Source organism: Lissotriton helveticus, chromosome 10 (assembly GCF_964261635.1).
Source record: "Lissotriton helveticus chromosome 10, aLisHel1.1, whole genome shotgun sequence".
Lineage (NCBI taxonomy): Eukaryota > Metazoa > Chordata > Amphibia > Caudata > Salamandridae > Lissotriton > Lissotriton helveticus.
This window is the reverse complement of record NC_136071.1, coordinates 151319795-151340579: the sequence shown is the minus strand read 5'-3', so window position 1 is coordinate 151340579 and position 20785 is coordinate 151319795. Positions and strand designations below refer to the sequence as shown.

The following is a 20785-nucleotide window of genomic DNA, read 5'->3' as shown; positions in this document are numbered from 1 at the left end:
AGACAGGAAAAGGGCAGTTAGAGTAGGGACAGGGACGAGTAAGGAGGCAATGAATAAAGCTCCATACAACACAAGTGAGTGTCTGTCATTATTGCAAGCACGACATTACAGCTGGCGACGAGGGTGGGATAGTGCAGCCTGCCATCCCTGAACCCGTGAGAGGAAGCGTCCATGTCCATGGGCAGCACGAGAGGAATGATCGCCGTCGCGACACGGGTGCCCTGCTGAAGCCGCCGCCAAAAGACAAAGGCCAACGGCAATTGCCCAGCTCCGCGAGTGATCGATCGTGTAGAGCCCTGCCTGGTCAGCGTGGTCGAGCGCTGAAGGAGATTGCAGTAGAGTGCTGTTTCGCGCCAAACACCGGGAGCTCACCCCGGGTGTGCCCAGAAGTGCGCGGTTAAGGAAGAGATCTGGAGCTTACCCCGATCCGACCCTGTTGCTCCGGTCACCAAGGAGCGTGTGAGGCATTGGTGAAGCCTCGTGAAAGTGCCCACAGAAGAGTGCCGGTGCGTGCCAAAGCTGAAAAACTTACCCCGATGCGTGCAAAACGGCACGCGACTAAAAGAAACGAAGTCGGGAGCTCACCCCGATCCTACCTGGATGTTTTAGTAGCCCAGGAGTGTGGGAGTTGTCGATGGGACATTGCTGCCTGGGAAGGACCGGCTGCCGGTGAGTGCCGAGGAAACTCGTGAGCCCGAAGAGAGCCTGGAGAGTGAATGGCATCAAATCTCGTGGAGGACGAGATTTCCAAAACGGCGGCCATCTTGAAGTCAGGCGGCCGAAGAGACATCCCTTTGTGAAGTGTGGAGGCGGCCATCTTAGAGTCAGGCCAAGCAGAGTATGTAAAACAAGCATTGGCAAAAGCAAGCAGCAAGCGAACAAGCATTGGCAAAGACCAAACAAGCATTGGCGAAGACCAAACAAGCATTGGCGAAGACAAGAGATAAGCAAACAAGCATTGGTAAATGCAAAACAAGCATTGGCAAAAGCAAGCAGCAAGCGAACAAGCATTGGCAAAGACCAAACAAGCATTGGCGAAGACCAAACAAGCATTGGCGAAGACAAGAGACAAGCAAACAAGCATTGGTAAATGCAGAACAAGCAGTGGCAAAAGCAAGCAGCAAGCGGACAAGCATTGGCAAAGACCAAACAAACATTGGCGAAGACAAGCAAAAGACAAGCAAACAAGCATTGGTAGATGCAAATCAAGCATTGGCAAGAAGCAAGCGAAGACAAGATATAAGCAAACAAGCATTTGTAGATGCAAAACAAGCATTGGCAAAAGCAAGAAGCAAGCAAACGAGCATTGGCAAAGACCAGACAAGCATTGGCGAAGACAAGCAATCAAGCATTGGTAAATGCAGGACAAGCATTGGAAAAGCAAGCAAACAAGCATTGGTAAATGCGAAACAAGCATTGGCAACAACAAGAGATAAACAATCAAGCATTAGCAAAGACAAAACAAGTATCAAGCAAGTAAGCCTTGGTAAAGGAAGTAAAACAAGCAGTGATAACTGCAAGTGAACAATAAGGAACCAGCCTTGGCAGGTTCAGAGGAACAAGCATTGGCAAATGTAAACAAACAAAATGTTAGCAAACGTGAAGGAGCAAACACTGATAAACGCAAGTGGCAAACGGAATGAAAGAATACGCATCAGCCAAATGAAACAAGCACAAGCAAATACAAGGACCAAGCGAGGACAACAGCGCAATAGAACGAGCACAAGCAAATGCAGATCCCGAATGTAACGAGCACGAGCAAAGACAAGTGCCAAAGTAAACGTTCAGCACCACGTGGAGACAAACAGTTAAAAGTAACGGTAACTAAGAAAATAAATTATCCAGAAGCGTGAGTAAATGAATGTCAAGGAAGCCTTCTCTCATCGACGAAGTGATTGGATAACCTGCACCAATCCAGAAAGAGACACATGAGTGGAAAAGATGTCAAGTGTGCCAGGCACCATCGCGGAAGAACCAACAATCACCTGCAGCTAATATGCGACTCTAAAGAAAGCGAGCCATGAGTCACGCATAGTGTAGCTGAGTGGTGGTCATTCTGAACTCAAGAAATCCAAGTTTCATTCACTGGCGTCTATCGAGACAGTTGTGAAGCTTACCAACCTCAAAGGAAACGGCCAGACCAAGGATCACGGCTGAAAAGAGTCTGCGAAGAAGACGGGAGCAAAGTGAACAGTCCTGAGACCGTAGCCGATCAGAATCTTCCTCCCTCATGGCGGTGGGAAAAGCAACACAACGATCCACTCCGTGCATTAAAGTGCCGCCCCCAGTGACACAAACGGACACTCGGAGTTTGGGTCTCGAATGGAACCAGTGGCTGGAATCACTGGACGATTTTCTTGAAGCAATTGGTGAGCGAAGAGATAGAAAATGTCTGATACTACTCCTCCAGTTGGTAGGTCATGAGGGCCGACGCTTAATCAGAACATTTCCTGAAAAGGACACAGAGACCTACGAAAGACTCCAAGAGAAGCTACGTGCCCATTTCCACGCTCAGGTAGACGTGGATCATGATCGCATCGCCTTCAACACAGCACGGCAGGAACCAAGAGAATCATTGCCACAATTCATCACCCGGTTGCAAAGTTTGGTAACATGCTGCCATTTCAATACATTTACAAATGAGGAAGCAGTTCGGCTCCGGATAATCGAAGGCTGCTCAAATTCTAACACGAAGCGCAAGATCCTTCGAGGGCATTGGTCGCTAAAGGAAATCATCAGAAAGGCCGAAGTTGGAGTGCGGGTCAAAGCAAGAGACATATCACAAGAATTGCACCCGAATGCAAGACACAAAGATACCAGGAAAGAGACATCCCTCATGTCTGGGAACAAAACCCAAGAAACAAACAAAACCAGAAAGAGGGAGGGTGAAGGTAGACCAGAGATAAGACAGCGGGAGAGACAAAGGGACATAGAATACTCAGAGTCAACAATACAAAAGACCGGGACAATCCAGGTTTGTGACAGTCTCACTGACACAACCTCAAGGAGTCATTCAAAGCATGGCACAAACTATTCTGAAGAGGATGAAGCGTCAAGTGGGACAGATCGCACCCATGGACAAGATGGCAGTCTGCCCAACAAATGGGCAAAAAAAAAAATACAGAAGATGGGAACAATCATGTCAACACCGGAAATCGGCACACAAGCACCCCCGAGCATCCCGCTATTCGCCAAATTCTGTAGATGCGTCTGAGGAAGCATCAAGCAGTAGAACACATCACACCCATAGCACAGATGTCAGTGCACAAAGCAAGCAGGAAGAAGAAGCCAACCGCATAAGGTGAACTGATTCACTCAGACACCGGAAAGGGGAAGACAAACGCATCCATGACATCCGAGATAACGAGGAAATTGAGAGGAGGTCATTACCATCATGTGAGAGAGGCAAATATGAAGCACCCTGGGATCAAACACAAGACATAAACATGTGGTTATCAAACAACCTCTCCAGTGAGATGACCCCGAAGCCAATTCGAGTAAGGTCCCCAGAGAAATATCCCAAAGAAACTTCCGACTCTAGGAGCAGCCCGTCACGGCCTACCTATTTCAGAAATTTACCATTCAGGACTCACTCAAAGGAACGTTCTCAAAGGAAAACGACAAAAGACTCTTCCGATTCAGACGGCACGTCTGCTCGATCCCTCGAGTCGACCGAGTCATGGTCCCGACAACGGCCATGGCGTCAACCACCTGAACACACCATAGAAACAAGAGACATTCTTCCTACCAAGAGCAACATGTCTCACACCAATGTCTCTGAATACTCAATCACTTCACAAGACAACCTGTCATGTCAGTCACAGGTATATCTGATGGGGTCAGCGAGGCTGACTCAAAGGGCCTACAAAAGAAAAACAGATATAGTGGACATTACTCACCGGATGGAAAAGGATCAGCCCGTCGATCTGCAAGGAAAGCCAGACGTGTCCATAGAGACAGATCATCATCGGATGAGAGAGAAACATACATATGCCCAGATATTCCAAACGCGAGCGGGAGTGGATGAGACAACCAGAGGCAGCAAATGAGTCCCCAAACCATACCAAGGCGATCTCTTCAGATAGGACCTTACCGTCTGGCATCCATGACTCTGAACAGGAGGGCAGTGTTGCCCTCAAGCGGACAAGACAAAAAGAAGTAAAAGTACATGCGGGTGCTCGGAAGAGAACCAGAACAACATCCCCTCAGAAAGGAGATCGAGCGTCAATCGAACAAGAGTTGCAAAGGAAGACAGACTGCCGATATCAAGCTGAGCCTTTCACAGTCACCTCAGACACTGAAGGTGAGTGGATCACCCAGAAGCTGATTGAAAATCACCACGAATCTGAGCATACTTAGATCACACGAGACATTGTACAAGTGCAAAGATGCACTCATGTAGTAAAGGATGCTCTTGTCAAGGCGAGAGAAAGACACACAACGGAAACGGAGATGCGTCTCCATAGCTCAAATGAACGGCCCGCGGACCCGTGTGGCTGGTCGAGGAACTATAAATATGTTAGACGTTAAGTTCATTTCGTTAACAAGGGGGGAGATGTAAGATTGTGATGCATTCTAGTAGTTGGGAGGGGGCGGAGCTAGGGGGCCGGAGGAGGAGCGGAGACAGGAAAAGGGCAGTTAGAGTAGGGATAGGGACGAGTAAGGAGGCAATGAATAAAGCTCCATAAAACACAAGTAAGTGTCTGTCATTATTGCAAGCACAACACTACACCCGGGAGCAAGAAAAGAGAACAGACAACCTACCAAGGAGACGAGTCCATATTGGAAGATGAGGGAGAGACACATCTAGTCTCGTTCACCCAAGCCCTGAAGAGTAGACGCGACCCCAACCTCGCTGCACGATCCAGATCGCAGGGTCTGAAGTAAATGCGGTGATTGATACTGGTGCGTCAGTGACTGTGATGGTGATCCAGCAGTACAACAAGCTGAAACCTAAACCGGTACTCGGACCGCCAAAGGCCAAAATCTTCGCATACGGCAGTGACTCACTGCTGCCGCTCAAAGGAAAAATGACTGTGCCAGTACAATCAGGAAGCGTCGAAATCACCGTCGACATCCACGTCATTAACCAGGAGGAGGACCCGCTGCTCAGCAGCCACGCAGCTGAGGATCTGGGCCTAGTAATGTTTGCCAGGACAGTACAGATGGACCAGATGGAAGAATTGCTGAGCCAATTCAAGGACCTGTTTAAAGGGTTAGGCAAAATAAAGAGAGCTCCAATCAAGCTAAATATATAGACACCACTGTCCCACCAATGGCCTAAGGCACAGGAAGATTCCCTTCCACCTACAACCGCTGGTAGAAGAGGAACTTACAGAAACTCGAAGACCAAGGGGTCATAGAGAAAGTATCAGGGCTCACGCCATGGGTGTCACCCATGGTAATCGCAGAGAAGCCCCGTCAACCAGGGAAGTTCAGACTGTGCATAGGTATGCGCCTCCCAAACAAGGCCATTCGGCACGAGCGTCACATAACGCCGACTATGTATGACATTGTGGCTGATCTAAACGGTTCCAGGTGGTTCTCAAAGCTGGATCTGAACGCCGGCTATCACCAAGTAACACTTGCCAAAGACAGCCGGTACATAACCACGTTCAGTACCCACCTAGGCCTCCTGAGATATAAGAGACTGAACTTCGGCATATCATAGGCCGCGGACATCTTCCAAAACGCTGTCAAAGAAATCCTGGTTGGGCTCTCTGATGTCTTAAACGTGAGTGACAACATCCTCATCTACTCGAAGACGGTGGAAGAACACTACCAACACGTGAGAGCTACGCTGAAGCGACTATCAGAACACGGGGTCACCCTACACAAGGAGAAGTGCCTGCTGTTCCAACAGACAATTGAGTTCTTCGGATACACATTCACTCAAGAAGGCATACAGGTCGACCCACGGAAGTCCCAAGATATCAAAACCGCAGCCGCACCGCTCACCGTCGAGGAGGTCCGCAGCTTCTTGGGAATGGCCACATACTGCGGCCGTTTAATTCCAGACCTAGCCACACTTGCAGAACCCCTCCAAAGCCTCACCCGAGCTGACGCCATGTGGAAATGGGGTCCTGCCGAAGAGACAGCGCTCCTCGACCACACCACGCTGGTGTATTTCGACCCCGCAAAGAAAACCGAAAAACTCGTAGACGCCAGTCCCGTGGGTCTAGGAGCAGTCCTCACACAAGAGCAAGAGCCCAGGAGATGGGCTGCCTTATTATACGCCAGCAAAGCGCTCTCGCCAACAGAGAAACGATACTCGCAGATTGAAAGGGAAGCTCTAGCAATCCGATGGGGCTGCAGACACTTTCACCTCTACATATGCGGACACCCATTTACCGTCGTCACGGATCACCAACCGCTGGTGCCGCTATTCAGAGGATCGGCGACCCACCACGCATTTAGAGGTGGGTCATCGGGCTCCAACACTATGACATAGACGTGCCCGGCCCGGTGCCAAGAACCCAGACGATTTCCTGTCAAGGCACCCAGACACGACCAGGGAGGAGAGAGAGGAGCAGAACTGTGAAGACAGGGAAGCCCATCTGGACATGCTAGCAACCCTGACGTGCCCCTGAGCGCTGACGCTTGAAGAAATAGCCACCGCGGCCGAAGAAGACCCTGTGATGATTAAAGTCCGGGACACCATCCAGGAAGAGCTATGGCGGCAGTTCCTGCAGTCAGCAAATGCGTGATTATGCCCAGAAAAGGAGAGCCTGTTGCACATGTGGAGGGTGAGGAACGAGTTGAGCCTCATGCAAGGTGGCCTTCTCCTGAGAGGGCCCCGCATCGTCATCCCGGCATCCCTGCAGCTGCGGGCAACAGGACTGGCCCACGGAGGGCACCAGGGAATGGAAAAGATGAAGGCCGGCATGAGAGAAAATGTCTGGTTCCCAGGGATGAACGCCCGGATAGAAGAGATAGTCAGGAAGTGCCCCTCGTGCCAAATCACAAGCGGGCCTGAGAGACCAGTGCCCGTTCACACTGAAGAACATGGTCAGAACCCCTGGGAGAAAGTGAGCGTGGATTTTAAACGTTTTCCTGATGGGCGAGTCACCTTACCCTTATTAACAGTCACTCCAAGTATCCGATAATAGAAGTTGTGAACTTAACAGCTTTCCTACTTGCTGGCCAGGCCCTGGAGAAAATATTTAGAATGTTCGGATGTCCAAAAGAACTCCGTAGTGACAACAGACCCCCATTCCAAGGACATGAATTCCATGAATTTATGCACCACCACGTCATCTGTCACCGGCGTATCACCCCACAGTGGCCCCAGGCCAATGGGGAGATTGAACGCTTCATGAGAACGATAAACAAGGCCCTTCGCATTGCCGTGGCGGAAAAGAGTGACCCTGAGCAAGAACTCCTGAAGTTCCTATGAGAATATCGGAGCACACCATATTGTTCAACGTGCCAAACACCCTGGACGCTAATGTTCAATGGCACCCGCCAAGATGGTATCCCTGTTGCCCCAGGCTGGTCACCCCCTCCATTCGACGAAGAGGGGGCACTCAGGAGGAGAAAGAATAGTAGCAACAAGGCCAACCAGATCCGGAGAGCAGCAGTCCACCCGCTCCAGCCAGGAGACACTGTTATCCTGAGGGACAGAAGGCCCGGAGGAAAGTTCCGAACTCGGTATGAACAAGGGCACTGGACAGTGATCGGCAGGCAAGGGACAATGGTGAAAGTTTAGAAGGCAGGAGAAACGGTGACCCGTACCATCTCATGGTTCAGACAATAGACCAACCTGTTTCTCCTGCTGCCATCGAGAACCACGTTGAGAGACCGAAGGCCATCAGAGTGAGCCCTCGAGGGCCGATGATCAACATCCAGGAGTATTCCCCATGCCGGAAAGTCCAGGAGTCACCGGGGCCAACACAGACCTGCCCCCCATCCCCAGCACCTCGGTCCATACACCCCCAGCCAGCAGGGGAGCCACCAGGTGTGCTCTGGGAGAGAATCCTCCGCCACGCACTCACCTGAGAGACTTTGCCTGCCAAGTAAGTGAGTTACTTTTCTTAATCCAGTCAGGGACTGAGTTGAGATGGGGTGTAACAGTTGGCGAACCAGCTTTTCCCCGCTGGCGTGCTTTTAGCAGTCCCCGCCCCTGTGCTCTCGCCGGCTTGCGTGAGCACATATCTATAATAAAGGAGGCAGAGCCGCAGCAGCAGTCCACGTGTAATAGTACACCAAGTGTCCATGTCTTTACTGCTGCGAGGCATAATTAGCATTACTCACAGCGGGAGAGCGGCCCCTCCGCTACGGAACAGTGTGCATAGGGCCGCCCTCCCCAAGCTGATTTTAACCGCATGGACCCCTACCCCAGGAGCCGGCCATGCTATTTAAATGGCGGGGTGACCTCCCATCTCTCAGCCTCTGTGAGGCCCTGGGAACCCCACCCCCCTTCGCTAGGGCTACTATTTGAACAAGGGGATTGGGGCTCAGCCCCCCTGCTCAAGCATGCAGAGGTCTGGTTACACATTCCCGGGGCCCGTCATGTTGTTCAAAAGCAAGAGGGGAGTGTGGCACCCTTCCACAAGCCTCTCTGAGGCCCCGGGGACCACCTTTCCCAGGAGCCACTAATTCAAAAATGGGAGGGTGGCATGGCCCTCCTACCCAAGCCTGCAACGGCCCGGGACCCCGTCCCCCGGGGCCAACACATATATTTAAAGGTTTAAAGGTGAGGGGAAGCGTGACTCCCCTCCCTGAGCCTCTAAAGGCCCCAGACACCCCATTCCCTGGAGCTGCCTACATTGCTGGGTTCCAGGGAATCACTCCCAGGATTTAACTTCTCTGCCCGCAAGAACGGGGGCAGGAAAGAAATGTGCACTCCCATCTGGGGGAATTATTAATGATGTGAATACATTATTGCTGTAACTATGTTAAAGGCTTTCTGTGCATGTTTAACATAATACAGCTCACTACATCTATTGTGGGACACTCATCTTGATGACAGGGATGATTCAAGCTTGTGAATCTATGAAAGATTTAATATTGCAGAAGTACTCATTGACAGAATAGCTGTAATCAATGGCATGGTTTCTATCAACGGTATGGACTTAATCGTCGAAGAAGTAGGTCAGATGCGGTAAAAGGGACTTGTATATGGCCTGACCTTCACAGTCAGGTTCTCGCTGTTGAAGCAGTTGTCACAGTGCTTTCGAAACCTGCAGATCCCTGGTTATTAATGTCGACCATGAGCAGTTCTTAGCCTTGGTCATTGACGAGGAAGTCATCAATTGGGTTGTCATCGATACAGGAACTGTTTGTGAGGAGAAGGGAGGTGAGTCCAAACTTGCAGAAGATCTTGATTTCCTTAATTTATCAAATGTAGTGCCACCAGAGCCAGCAGTCTGGACTTTAGTGGCAGGCACAGAGGATCTTTTTGTGAGGTTCATAAGAGCCTCTCAAGAGAAGCCTGTGAACGATTCCTTAGAATGTATGATTTGCATTTCTTTGTTTTAATAAAATGAAGCATGTGGACACCCTTCACTGACTCCATCCCTGGCCGGAGCAATCATATTTCAAGACATGAAGAGGGTAATCCTCTCTGTCATTAACAGTCTTAGCACTGAATGTGATAGACACACTCCAGTTCTTGGGAATAAGCCCATATTTGTGGAGACATTAAATGCATTTTGTGTGGGGATGGTCTGAATAAATATTGTTTGTCTGCACAAGATGTACAAGGTTTGAGGAGAGATTTGGAGTGGGATGAAGTGTCATCCATTGAGGCTCAGCTGGCCAGGTACACATGGGGCAGAAGCCACTTACTTCCTCGGGGTGAAAAATTCCCAGCTTGAGGTCATGGAATATTCAAGGATGTGACTATGAAAGATTCGGTTCTGAAGGACTACAAATACATTATCTGCTTGCCCATAAAAAGTGTGTGTGGGTTGGAACTCATTGTATTACCAGACCCTATTCAAGTTATTCATCTAGACTTTAAATCCATAAACCTCGTAACTCCTAGTTGAGTTTGAAAAACAAGTCACAGACCTAATGGGTAAATACCAGAGGGGTAATTTAGAGGTAGGCAGTAATGGGGTATACTGAAAATCAGCAGAAGCCTAATCTGCCTACCTTTCAGTTCGCTTGATTCAGTCAGAGGTGGGAGAGTCACTATCTTTCAGACAGTGAAGCTTTAGCCATTACCATCAAAAAGACAGACCAGCAGCCTTAGAACTACCAGACATCAGAAGGACTCCTCTATCTAGTGCAGGCCATTTGACACCGTTTTCCATCCCAGGACCGTCGTACATTACATGGTATTCTAGGGCCAAAAAAACCCAATAATGCCACCAGACGGTGAAGAGAAAATCGAGCACATCTTAGTTCCTTTGTTTTCATTTTTCAGAAACAAATCTAGGGGTTTTATGATCTACGTTGGAAAATTAAGAAAATACGAGCCTGTGCATTGTGTTGGCACCCAACAGGTAGTCTGCAATTTTGCTCGTGTTGTAACAGTAAGAGTACTTTCATTGAAAATTCTTATTACCTCGCGCAGACTGGGATTGAAGTGGCAGTGCCTCCACTGGTACAGGCAGCCTGAGACCAGCCCGCCAACCGCAACGAGGTTCAAATTCTAAAAACCATATAAGATACTAAAACTAATTTCAATAACTGTAGCAATTGTAACTTGTTTATCAAGCCATAAAACTTCCATAGCAAGAACTATATATATATCTATACTACTATTATAAAGGAAGAACTTTGCACCTTTGAGGCGGGTAAACTCGGGAACCACAGCGCCAATCCACACTCCCGATACACCGTTGGAATCGTCAGGGTGTGTAGATGGTTATAGGCTATGTAAATAAAAAAAAATGTTATTTAAAAAATTAACATTAAAAAAAAAGTAGTCTCTTCGAAGTAGCACAGGCCGCGACCTGCGTGCTGACGTCAGGAGCGCGGGGAGGAGCGGCGTCCAGGAACGCGAGGAGGAGCGGCGGACATGGCACGGGGGAGGAGCGGTGACGAACGGCAGAATGGCGGTGAGGACCGGCGGACAGGCGGGAGGAGCGGTAAGCGGCGAGGAGCGGCAGAGCGGTGAAATGAGGAGCGCGGGGAAGGGGAGGCGGCTGAGGTAAGGCTCCGGGCAGGCGGGGATCGGGGCAGGCGGGGGCCGGGGCAGGCGGGGGACGGGCCGGGCTGCTTGACAATGTCGGGGCGGGCAGGGGCCGGGCTGCTGCACAATGTGCGGTGAAATGAGGAGCGCGGGGGAGGAGCGGCGGCTGAGGTAAGGCTCCGGGCAGGCGGGGATCGGGGCCGGCGGGGGCCCGGGCTGCTTGACAATGTCGGGGCGGGCGGGGGGCTGGGCTGCTGCACAATGTCGGGGCGGGCGGGGGTCGGGGAAGCCTGATTGCTCCCGGACAAGGTCGGGACGGGCTGCTAGTATATATTAAAGCACAATATCTATTATTAATATATAAACACCTAGTGGTTACGAAAACAAATAACATGACAAGAAGCTTTCAGATATGGTTTGTTGTAAACGACAGTAGAAAATGAGACACTGTCTGGATCCCTAGTTAGACAATTAGCTGGTTTGAGGAGGCTATACCCTACCTGTTATTTGGATTGTGAAAAGCACCTCAATAGCTACATTAAATCCTCTTATGGTTCTGAAAAAGGAGAGATTTACATTTGATATTTTACCAGCATCAGTGGTTCTATTAATATCTTAAGGACACTTCTATAAAAGGGACCTCTAGTCTTAAACTACTAGGCGGCCCCACTTCCACCAAACAACTTGCTTTTGTGATGCAAGTGTCTATCAAAAGACTGACCATCTTAATGGTCAGCAATTCACTAAAACCCATCACATCCTCAAAAGCAACAAAGTGCTACCAACCATACAAAGTTATTGTCGTTGAGTTCTCTAGGTAAATATAGGCAAGGGTAGTCACAGCAAGGGCACGGTATGTGTTTCTCAGAAGAAGTTTGTAGACAACAGTGAGAAAGGCACTTTTTATTAAACATGTAAAAGCAATAAGATTAAACCATGACAGCTAAGGAAATAAGAAATAATTGCTGGTGGCCCATACGCAATAGTGGGACTATGCGCCCACATGACATATCGGGGTAGTCAGTCACACTCCACTGATGTTTTACTCACTAATGGAGGAGTATCCCCTCTGTTTGAAGTTGAGCTTGCACGTACTTACTTACTAGTGCTGTGCATTGGGGCCAGCGTTTACCTGAAGTTCATAACCCAGCTCCATGTAGGGGACAGAGGCAGGGTTGGTGCTGCCAAAAAGTCAAGGTAAGTCAATAGTCTTAAGAAGACACCTAGCTGTTGTACCAACTTACAGCACAAAGTCAGAAAAATTACACTTTTGTCAGTCTATTGGCAAAACGCTTGCAGGAAAAATGCTATTTTAGGTAGATAATTTAAAATAGTTTTACATTCCTGGCGTCGGAGAACAGCACTGTTGATCAGAGGCATTTATGTCACTCCATTCCACCAGCAAAGGCAAAGTGTTTTCTCTTGTTTTCAATATACCATCCATGCATTATGTGTCTTCTTACTAAAACCACCAATTACACATCAGGTACCAAAATGTTTGATTTTTGTAAGAACCATTAGACACTGTTAATAATAAACACCTTTTTTTCAGAATCATTTTTAAATGCATCGGAACCGACAAATTTGAAAATATGTCACATACTCTCTTCACAGCATTACATAAATCGAACATTCATTTATTGGCTGACCTGCTTGGCCAGTTTATGGGCTACAAAGGAGGCTTCATCGTCAATTTCAGCTTCATTCATTGGACGAATACGAAGGGCCACCTACAAAGAGCAACAACATTTGTTTAATTTGTGTACTTTTAGGTTGGTTTTCTTGAAGCATACTAAAGCCATAAACAGCTTTATTTTATTTTTTATTTATTCGAAAAGTTTTATATAGCGCTGGCTATATCTGGAGATATCAGAGCGCTTTACAAGAGGATCAGCGAGTTACAGGTTACATAGTTACAGCAATTAAATCAAAGAATCGTGGTGGGAGGAGGAGGGGGAGGGAAGGAAACACAACGGGGAAAAATGTCAGATGACCTTTAAAAGCTTTGTTCCTAGTCTAGGAGATTATATCCTTGAAGCAAGGGATTAATGGATCTATATCCATCCACAGACAGCATAGAAATTGGAAGAAAAACTGCACTCCTGATGGCCTCATGGTCTGGAAATCCCTCAACACAACGTGCACAGCTCATCACATCAGCCAAAGCAAAGTTCTATAGTAATACCATCAATGAAACTACCAATAGAAACAGAACACGTTTCAAGACCATCAAGCACTACATCAACCCCCAGCCTCACTCCCACAGAAAGGTGCAATGCCATGAACCTCTTCTTCTGTGAAAAGATACAGAAGATCCATCAGAGAACATCGATAACACCAAGCCTGCTTAATTTCTCACACCTTCTACTTCCTGTAGTCTGCCACAATGCTCAGCTATCAAAACCCTATTACTCGCAGATCTCAGAGACATACTCAATCCCACAAAGTCACTTCTTATGAAGATGATGTATTACCCTCACCTTTATCAGGACAACCTCTCTGGGTACTTTGTCACCCCTGCTCACCACTGTCAACACCTCCCTCATTCAGGGCATTTTCTCAGAGGCACTGAAGAGATGCCAGATCCTCCGACTCCTAAAAAAAAACCTGCATTAGGTCCTGATCACCTCACCAACCACTAGCACATCATTCACCTACCATTCATCTACAAGTTCATTGAAAAAGCAGTCTGTGATCAACTCCAAGATTACATCAATGATAAGCATCTCCTGCATGACTACCAGTCTGGCTTCATATCACAGCATGAAGGCCACTACTTTACACACCATAGACACTGCCCTCCTGATCACAGATGAAAAGGGCTCCTGCCTCCTGAAAATGCTGGTCCTTTCTGCTACTTTTGATACAGTCAACTATTCCACCCTCACACATACCCAAGTGTCTCGAATGGGATTTACCGGCAGTGCCCTACTCTGCTTCTCCTCCTACCCTTCCAACTAACGTCGGTTTGTTCACATGGGTATTTCCAGACGCAAAAAGATCCCGATCAACAGTGGAAACCCCAAGAGCTCGATACTATCCCCTGTCATCTTCAAACTCTTCTCAGAGCCATATGGTGCCGTACTCACAGCCTTACCCTCAGGAAATACATTGCCAAAACTACAGACACCCTGGTACTAGCTTTTTCTGCCTTCTAAACAGAGTGAAACCATTTCTTTAGAAACCGAATTCAGAACTGGTGTTGAAGCCCAGGTACTCTTGCATCTGGATGGTGGTTATGCCATGTTCCATGACTTCCCAGACTCTACACTGCCATCCCTTTAGGACATCCTTAAATCCGCAACACATCTCATCCAGGACCTGAAGAAATATAATTACATCACCAAAATCCTGATGGAATTCCATTGGCTCCCCTTGCCGGCTTGCATCATCTTAAAAACCAGCTGCATTTTATTGTTTTGATAAACTATTTTATTGGGTTTTTAAATGCCACAACCTGGCCAACAAGATCTCGGCACAAGTTAAGCATTTAATATCACATATACAGGCGAGCAACAGAGCAAGTCAGGACATATACATACATGGGTTATTGAGTCTCTCCAGGCCTAACGTGTGAGTGCTGCAGATCCGGGGTGCAGCCACTTCCCCTACACACCCCCATATTTTTGGGACAACCTCTTGCCTCAAACACCACCTCCTCCTGTTGGGTACACCAGTCATCCCCAAGCCGCCACTTGTGATGGCGGGGTTCATTCTCTTTGCTGCAATGTTGCTTTTTGCGACCAGGCGGGCTGTCCTCAGGAAGGCCATTTTGGCTCAGGTGCCCCCGGCACCCTCTGCTATTCCCAGAAGGATCAAGTAGGGGGTTAGGGGAACCATCCACCTCAGTATCTCTGACCGGCTCTCTTGCCACCACTGCCGAGTATTTTGAAGTTGAGCACAAGACCAGACCATGTGAAAGAAGTCAGCTGACGCAACTGCGCATCTGGGGCAGGTGGCATTGGGTCTGAGACCAACCCTGTGTAGGTGTAAGGGGGAAGGTATGTTACGTGAAGGTAGTAAGTCTGTACGGGTCTCAATTTGGAGGAGATAGTGAGTTCACGAGGAGCCATCAGGGTGTCACACCATTCCTCCTCCTCCAGTGGTCCCACCCAGCCCTCCGACTGGGTCCGCAGGTGATGAAGTGAGCCAGGGCAGTTTATTATGAGGGTGCAGTAAATTTGTGAGACACCTTCATGCCATGCCCTAGGTTTCCCATTAGGATTTCAGCTTCAAGTGGATTAAACTCCAGGAGCGGTTCTGTGTTGCGTATGTGGGTATGGAGGACGTGCCTGACCTGGAGGTATTTGTAGAATTTGAAGTGCGCGAGGGAAAATGACTCATGTAGGCTAGCAAAGGAGCGTATATGAGTTCCCAACCACACTGCCCCTAGTTGGAAGATCCCGATGGAGTCCCAAGTCCGGAAGCCAGCAAGTGTTGCTACTTCTTTCAGCCAGGTGCCGTGCCATAGAGGGTTTGTTGTGTAAGTTTGGCATCCCACTGCACATGACGCAAGGCGGCATGCCAGGCTAAGAGTGCCACTTGTGTGACCGTGGGCATTTCGGGGAACATCAGGCGCTGTATAGCAGTGCCTGCAGAGAGGGGAAGCCGAGCCGTCTGAGTTCAAGCTTATAGGCCTGGTTTGACCACCCCCTTTAAACCAAGTGTGAGGTAACGAGGAGTTGAGAAGCAAGGTAGAAGTTGTACAAATTGGATATGCCCAATCCACCGTCGTAGGGGCCTCGCCATAGGAAAGTGCATGTGTTACCCAATAGTTTACGGAACCAAGATCTGAAGTTGAGGAAGATGTAGAGGAAGTGGAGCAGTATCATCATTTTGTACAAGGCTATACAGCCCATTACGTTAAGGGGGAGGCTTTGCCACTTGGTCAGGTCTACCTTTGCTTTCCAGAGCAACGGTTCCAGGTTCAGGGCCCAGATGAGTTCTGGGTGCAGTGCCACCCATATGCCCAAGTATTTGAAACTCAGCCTGCGGAGGAGGATGGATGACTGTCAGTCAAAGCAGTCCCTCGATGGAGCTAGGGGAACCAGCACCGATTTGACCGGGTTCACCTTCAGGCCAGAGGAACAGCCAAAGGCCTCAAGCAAGTGGAGACATTGTGGGCTGCTCTGCTCTGGGTCTGCCAAATACAGGAGGATGCCGTCCGCATATAGGGCGATGCGGTCTTCATGGTTGGTATCCCACTTCTATCCCCTGAACATCGGGTCACAAAGAATGAGCTGAGCTAGGGGCTCCATCACCAAGGCAAAAAACAGTGGGGACAAGGGGCAACCCTGCCTCGTGCCGTGTCTAACGGGAAAGTAGTCGGAAAGGACCCCGTTCACATATACACGGGCTGAGGGATGGGAATAAAGCACATAAACCATGCCCTGGAAACATGGGCCATGGCCGGTATGGGCTAGCACTTTGCGGAGGTAGCCAGCTGCATTATTTAAGAAGTCATCACATCATGTACTTCTACTCATCTAGCAGAAAAGCTCACTATGTCTTGTGGTTCTCAGTGCACTCATAGCCAGGACACAATCAGACTGCAAACTAAGAAGTGTGAAATAGCAAAAACAAGGCAAAGGGCCTTTTCTATCTATACACCCGAAATTAAAAAAAAACATCCCTGTATCCTTCACGGCCGCTCCAACACTGCTCCAATTTAGGATAGAATTGAAGACTCACCTCTTTAAAGAACATTACATCACAATGTATTAACCATACACAACCTGGCTATCTCTACTGTTACTTGTTGACTTTATGCTTGTCTATGACCCCGTACAGCGCTCCGGTGATCTTTGGCTAGGATCGTGCTATTGAAGTACCATTGTACCTACATGAAGGAAATGTTGCTAACTGGTAATCCTATTTTCTACATCATGGAACCTTCGCTAACTTTCTAAACCCTGCATTACTGGCTCCATCTATGCACTGGATCCCAGACCATATTGCAAGAAAAACTGTCTCTCATTTTTATTTTACATATATGCCTGTTTAAAGGCACATTTTCTTTTTAGCTTTAGCTGTCTTCCAGAGCTAATGTCAACAACATTGACTAAAAATGCATACAGAGGGGCTCTGAGTAAGTCCCCCCATTACCTATTCATTCGCCAACATACTAAATGCAATTGGTAAAACTTTATGTAAGCTGTTGTATACAAGACAAAAATAAAAACATTATGCAAACAATTCAGAAAATAAAAAGGTTTGTTCTAAAACACAAAAGTACAATCTGATGTAGAACACTGAACACGCCTTCACACTTCACTGAATTTGACTATTGCGAAAATCACATTTGTTTGTCAAGTTATCAAACAGATTGCTCCCAATCCACAGGGGTGGTGAAAGGGTGACATAGCAATCGCACTCACACGTTGAGAATGCAGATGGGTGGACCACTTGAGTGCAGTACCCCTAGGCCTCTATAGGTATGAAGAATTTCCCATTTAACCACATCTTAAACATAGTGGGACAACTAAAACAGTACATTATCTCTTCAAATGCTTGTGAATAGATACAAATTTGGGACCATTAAACCGAGCAGAAGTTATCTTTGTTCCTGATATATGACTGAAGTATGGTGTTTGGTGCCATATACTAGATAGAATAGGGTGAGATGTCCACAAATGTCAGCCATGGTCTAACTAGTGAAGATGTGATAGGATGTTGCCCTGTCTCTGTTCAATACACTGTTGAGTAAGTATGTTTGCTCTATTTTACAACTACTTTTTGGCATTTCATGGACTGTGATGCTGCATTTAGATGACTTGTGTGCCTATTAGCTTGTCCATTAAAGACTTTTTACATCACTTTGAGGACCTTACTCACTTTTGCGGCAAATATCACTGTTAGCTATTGACAGTTTTGAAAGATTTACTAGTAAAAAGAAATTGTCACCTATTAGCTGACCTTGTTCTGCATCGTAGGAATCTTCATTGAAGTCATAAACAATATAATAATTCCCCACTGCATTCAGGGATCTGGGACACTTCAACAGAAGGGGCGTAACGTACAAAACAATAATGAATCGGAAACTGTTTGCAAACTGTTTTGCAACTACCCAATAAGGAAATTAGCATGTATGAAAGCTGTGAAAAATAGAAATTACCAATAAAATAAGTGTTAGACATTGGGTCGATGGTTGGGAAAAGTATGCACCCTGTCCAAGTAGGGACCACAATCGTAGTCAGGATAAGTCAGATACACACCCTAAATTAACCTGTGCTCACCCTCCGGTTGCTTGGTACAGAGCATGCAAGCTTCACTTCAGAGGCAATGGGTAAAGTATTTGTGCAAGACTTACTACTGTAAAACAGTGAAAAAACCACACAAAAATAATCAACATCTAGTTAGAAAATAGAGCTTAATTTTACTGAACAAAACAAGATCAAAATGAAAAAATCCAATAAGTAGAACACGAATAATGATTTTTTAAGGACAATCTTGAATTATAGTGCTGAGAGTCATAAAGCGCCAACCAGGGCTATCTGGTCACGCTTGACCAGGTCAAATCTGAAAAGTCAAGCCGACCGTGATGGAGCGCGGGTCGGATACAGAAGCCACGCAGGCCCACTGAACAGTACCTTCACAGAGAACAAGTTTCAGTGTTGAGGAGAAGCTGCAAAGAGTGGAAGAGGTGAAGCGTCGTCATCGATCCGAACAACTGTAGGTGATGTATCAGTTCCGAGTCGCGCAGTCGGGTCCCACATTGTCGTCGAGCTTTGGCCAATGAAGGCAATGCATCATCATCAAACCGAGCTCTTGACACTGTGGGGTCCTTGTAGCAGTAATGCATCGGCGTCAAAGGTGAATGCGTTGGTCCAACTGGTGCAAAGCAGGTGATGTGTGGATTTTTGCATAATCAGCCAGAAAACCCACCTCCAAGGGCCCAGGACAGTATTGGCACCTCTTGGCAGAGCAGGGCTCGCAGGAGGCAGAGCCCAGAGGCTGCAGCAGCATCGTTGATGTCCCCAAGACTTCAGAACAGGAGGGAAACCAACAAACCCTTGGAGTCACTTGGTTCTGGGTATTTAGAGATTCAGGTCCAGTCCTTCTCATTACCAGGCAAGGGGCAGCAAGCAGCAGGGCAGGCACAGCAGAACAGGAATTGAGCAAATCCAGCAGAGTGTCAGTTCTTTCAGCAGCACAGCAGTCCTTCCTGGCAGAGTGTCCTCAGGTCCAGAGTGTACTGAGTTGGTGGTCTCAGGAGTCCAGTATTTAAACCTAAGTGTGCACTTGAAGTGAGTGAGACTTCAAAGAGATACATTTGAAGTCCACAAGGTCCCTGCCGTTCCTGCCCTGGCTCCAGACTAACTAAAGGGGAGTTTGCAGCCCTTTATGTGGGGACAGACATAGCTATATTCAGGTGCAAGTGTCAGCTCCTCCCTCCCTTCTAGCCCAAGAAGGCCCATCAGCCTGGTGATGGGCCATCAGGAAGTGAATGTCATACCTCAGCTCCCTTTGTGTGCGACTGTCTAGGAGGAATGCACAAAGGCCAGCTGCCACCCACCCAACACGTGTATTCAGAGACAGACAGAGGCACAGAATGGTTAAAGTAAGAAAATGCCTACTTTCTAAAAGTGCAAAAGGAACAATTGGTGGACAGAATGTAGAACAATGTCATACATTCACTTAAGTACAGAGATCTGGGCCTAATTCCATTGTTTCTCTGCTCCCCGTGCCATTCCAGTTTGAACCCAGCCATATGCAAATCAGTCTTCACCCTGCGCCCAATGGGAACAGTCCAGCCCGATCTGCCAGGCCAGGTCCTCCCTGGACTGGAAACAAGCTGGGTCCTGACCGGTTTTGGGGTTTCACCCCTCATCAGCCAGGATAGCTTGACTCCAGTGGGATGGAGAGCAATTTCAGTGGCATTTTCAGACTTACAATTTAAAATCCTACTTCATCATAAGTTGTAATTTTAAATTGTAAGTTCAGAGACACCAAATTCAAAATTTCTATCTTGTCCCAATTAGGAATTACACTTATAAGGTGCAATAAGGCAATCCTAATGGTAACTTCTGGGCATGATAGGCCTTGCAGTAGTGAAAAACAAATGTAAGAGTTTTTCTCTACCCGGACATGTAAAACTTAAAGGTATATGTCCAACTTTTTAAATATACTGCACCCTGCCCTTGGAGCTGTTCAGGGCCTACCTTAGGGGTGACTTATATGTATTTAAAGGTTTTGGCATGGCAAGAGGATTAACTTGCCAAGTCAAAATGGCAGTTTAAACAGCACGCACAGTCTCTGCAATGGCAGGCCTGAGACATGTGTTAAAGGACTACTAAATTTGGTGACACAATCAGGGCAGCAGGCCCACTTGTAGTATTTAATTTACAGGCCCTGGGCATGTGTAGTGCACTTTACTAGGGACTTATAAGTAAATTAAATATGCCAATTGTGGATAAGCCAAAGTTACCTTGTTTTAAGGAAAGAGCACCTGCAAAACAGGAGGTCAGAGGGCAAAAAAGTCAGGGAAATACATGCCAAGGAGTCGGGGTCTAACATGTGCTCCCCCCACCCCCAGTTGAAAGTGGGAGAGCTGCCCACCCCTTTAGGAGTTCTCTTCACTAAGGCAGAAAAACCTGGAGAGACCATTAGAATGGACGTGATCTTTTCCAGGGCAGTGTTTCACCATAATGTCCATTCCCTGTAGAGATGGACCACCTTAACAGTTTCGGATTCTCACCCCTC

At 47.7% G+C, this 20785-nt stretch overlaps 1 protein-coding gene across 8 annotated transcripts in view; it reads right to left on the bottom strand.

Moving 5' to 3' along the window:
• LOC144786046 (kinesin-like protein KIF19) overlaps nt 1-20785 on the bottom strand; it is a 1675385-nt gene that overhangs the window by 1507542 nt on the left and 147058 nt on the right. For 6 of the 8 annotated variants that reach the window (XM_078664980.1, XM_078664979.1, XM_078664981.1 and 3 more), the window contains one exon: nt 12733-12813. In XM_078664980.1, the coding sequence (XP_078521106.1) occupies nt 12733-12813 (81 nt within the window). Of the gene's footprint in view, nt 1-10734; nt 10824-12732; nt 12814-20785 lie in introns of all 8 variants that reach the window. The other 2 variants (XM_078664984.1, XM_078664985.1) reach the window with 1 other exon arrangement.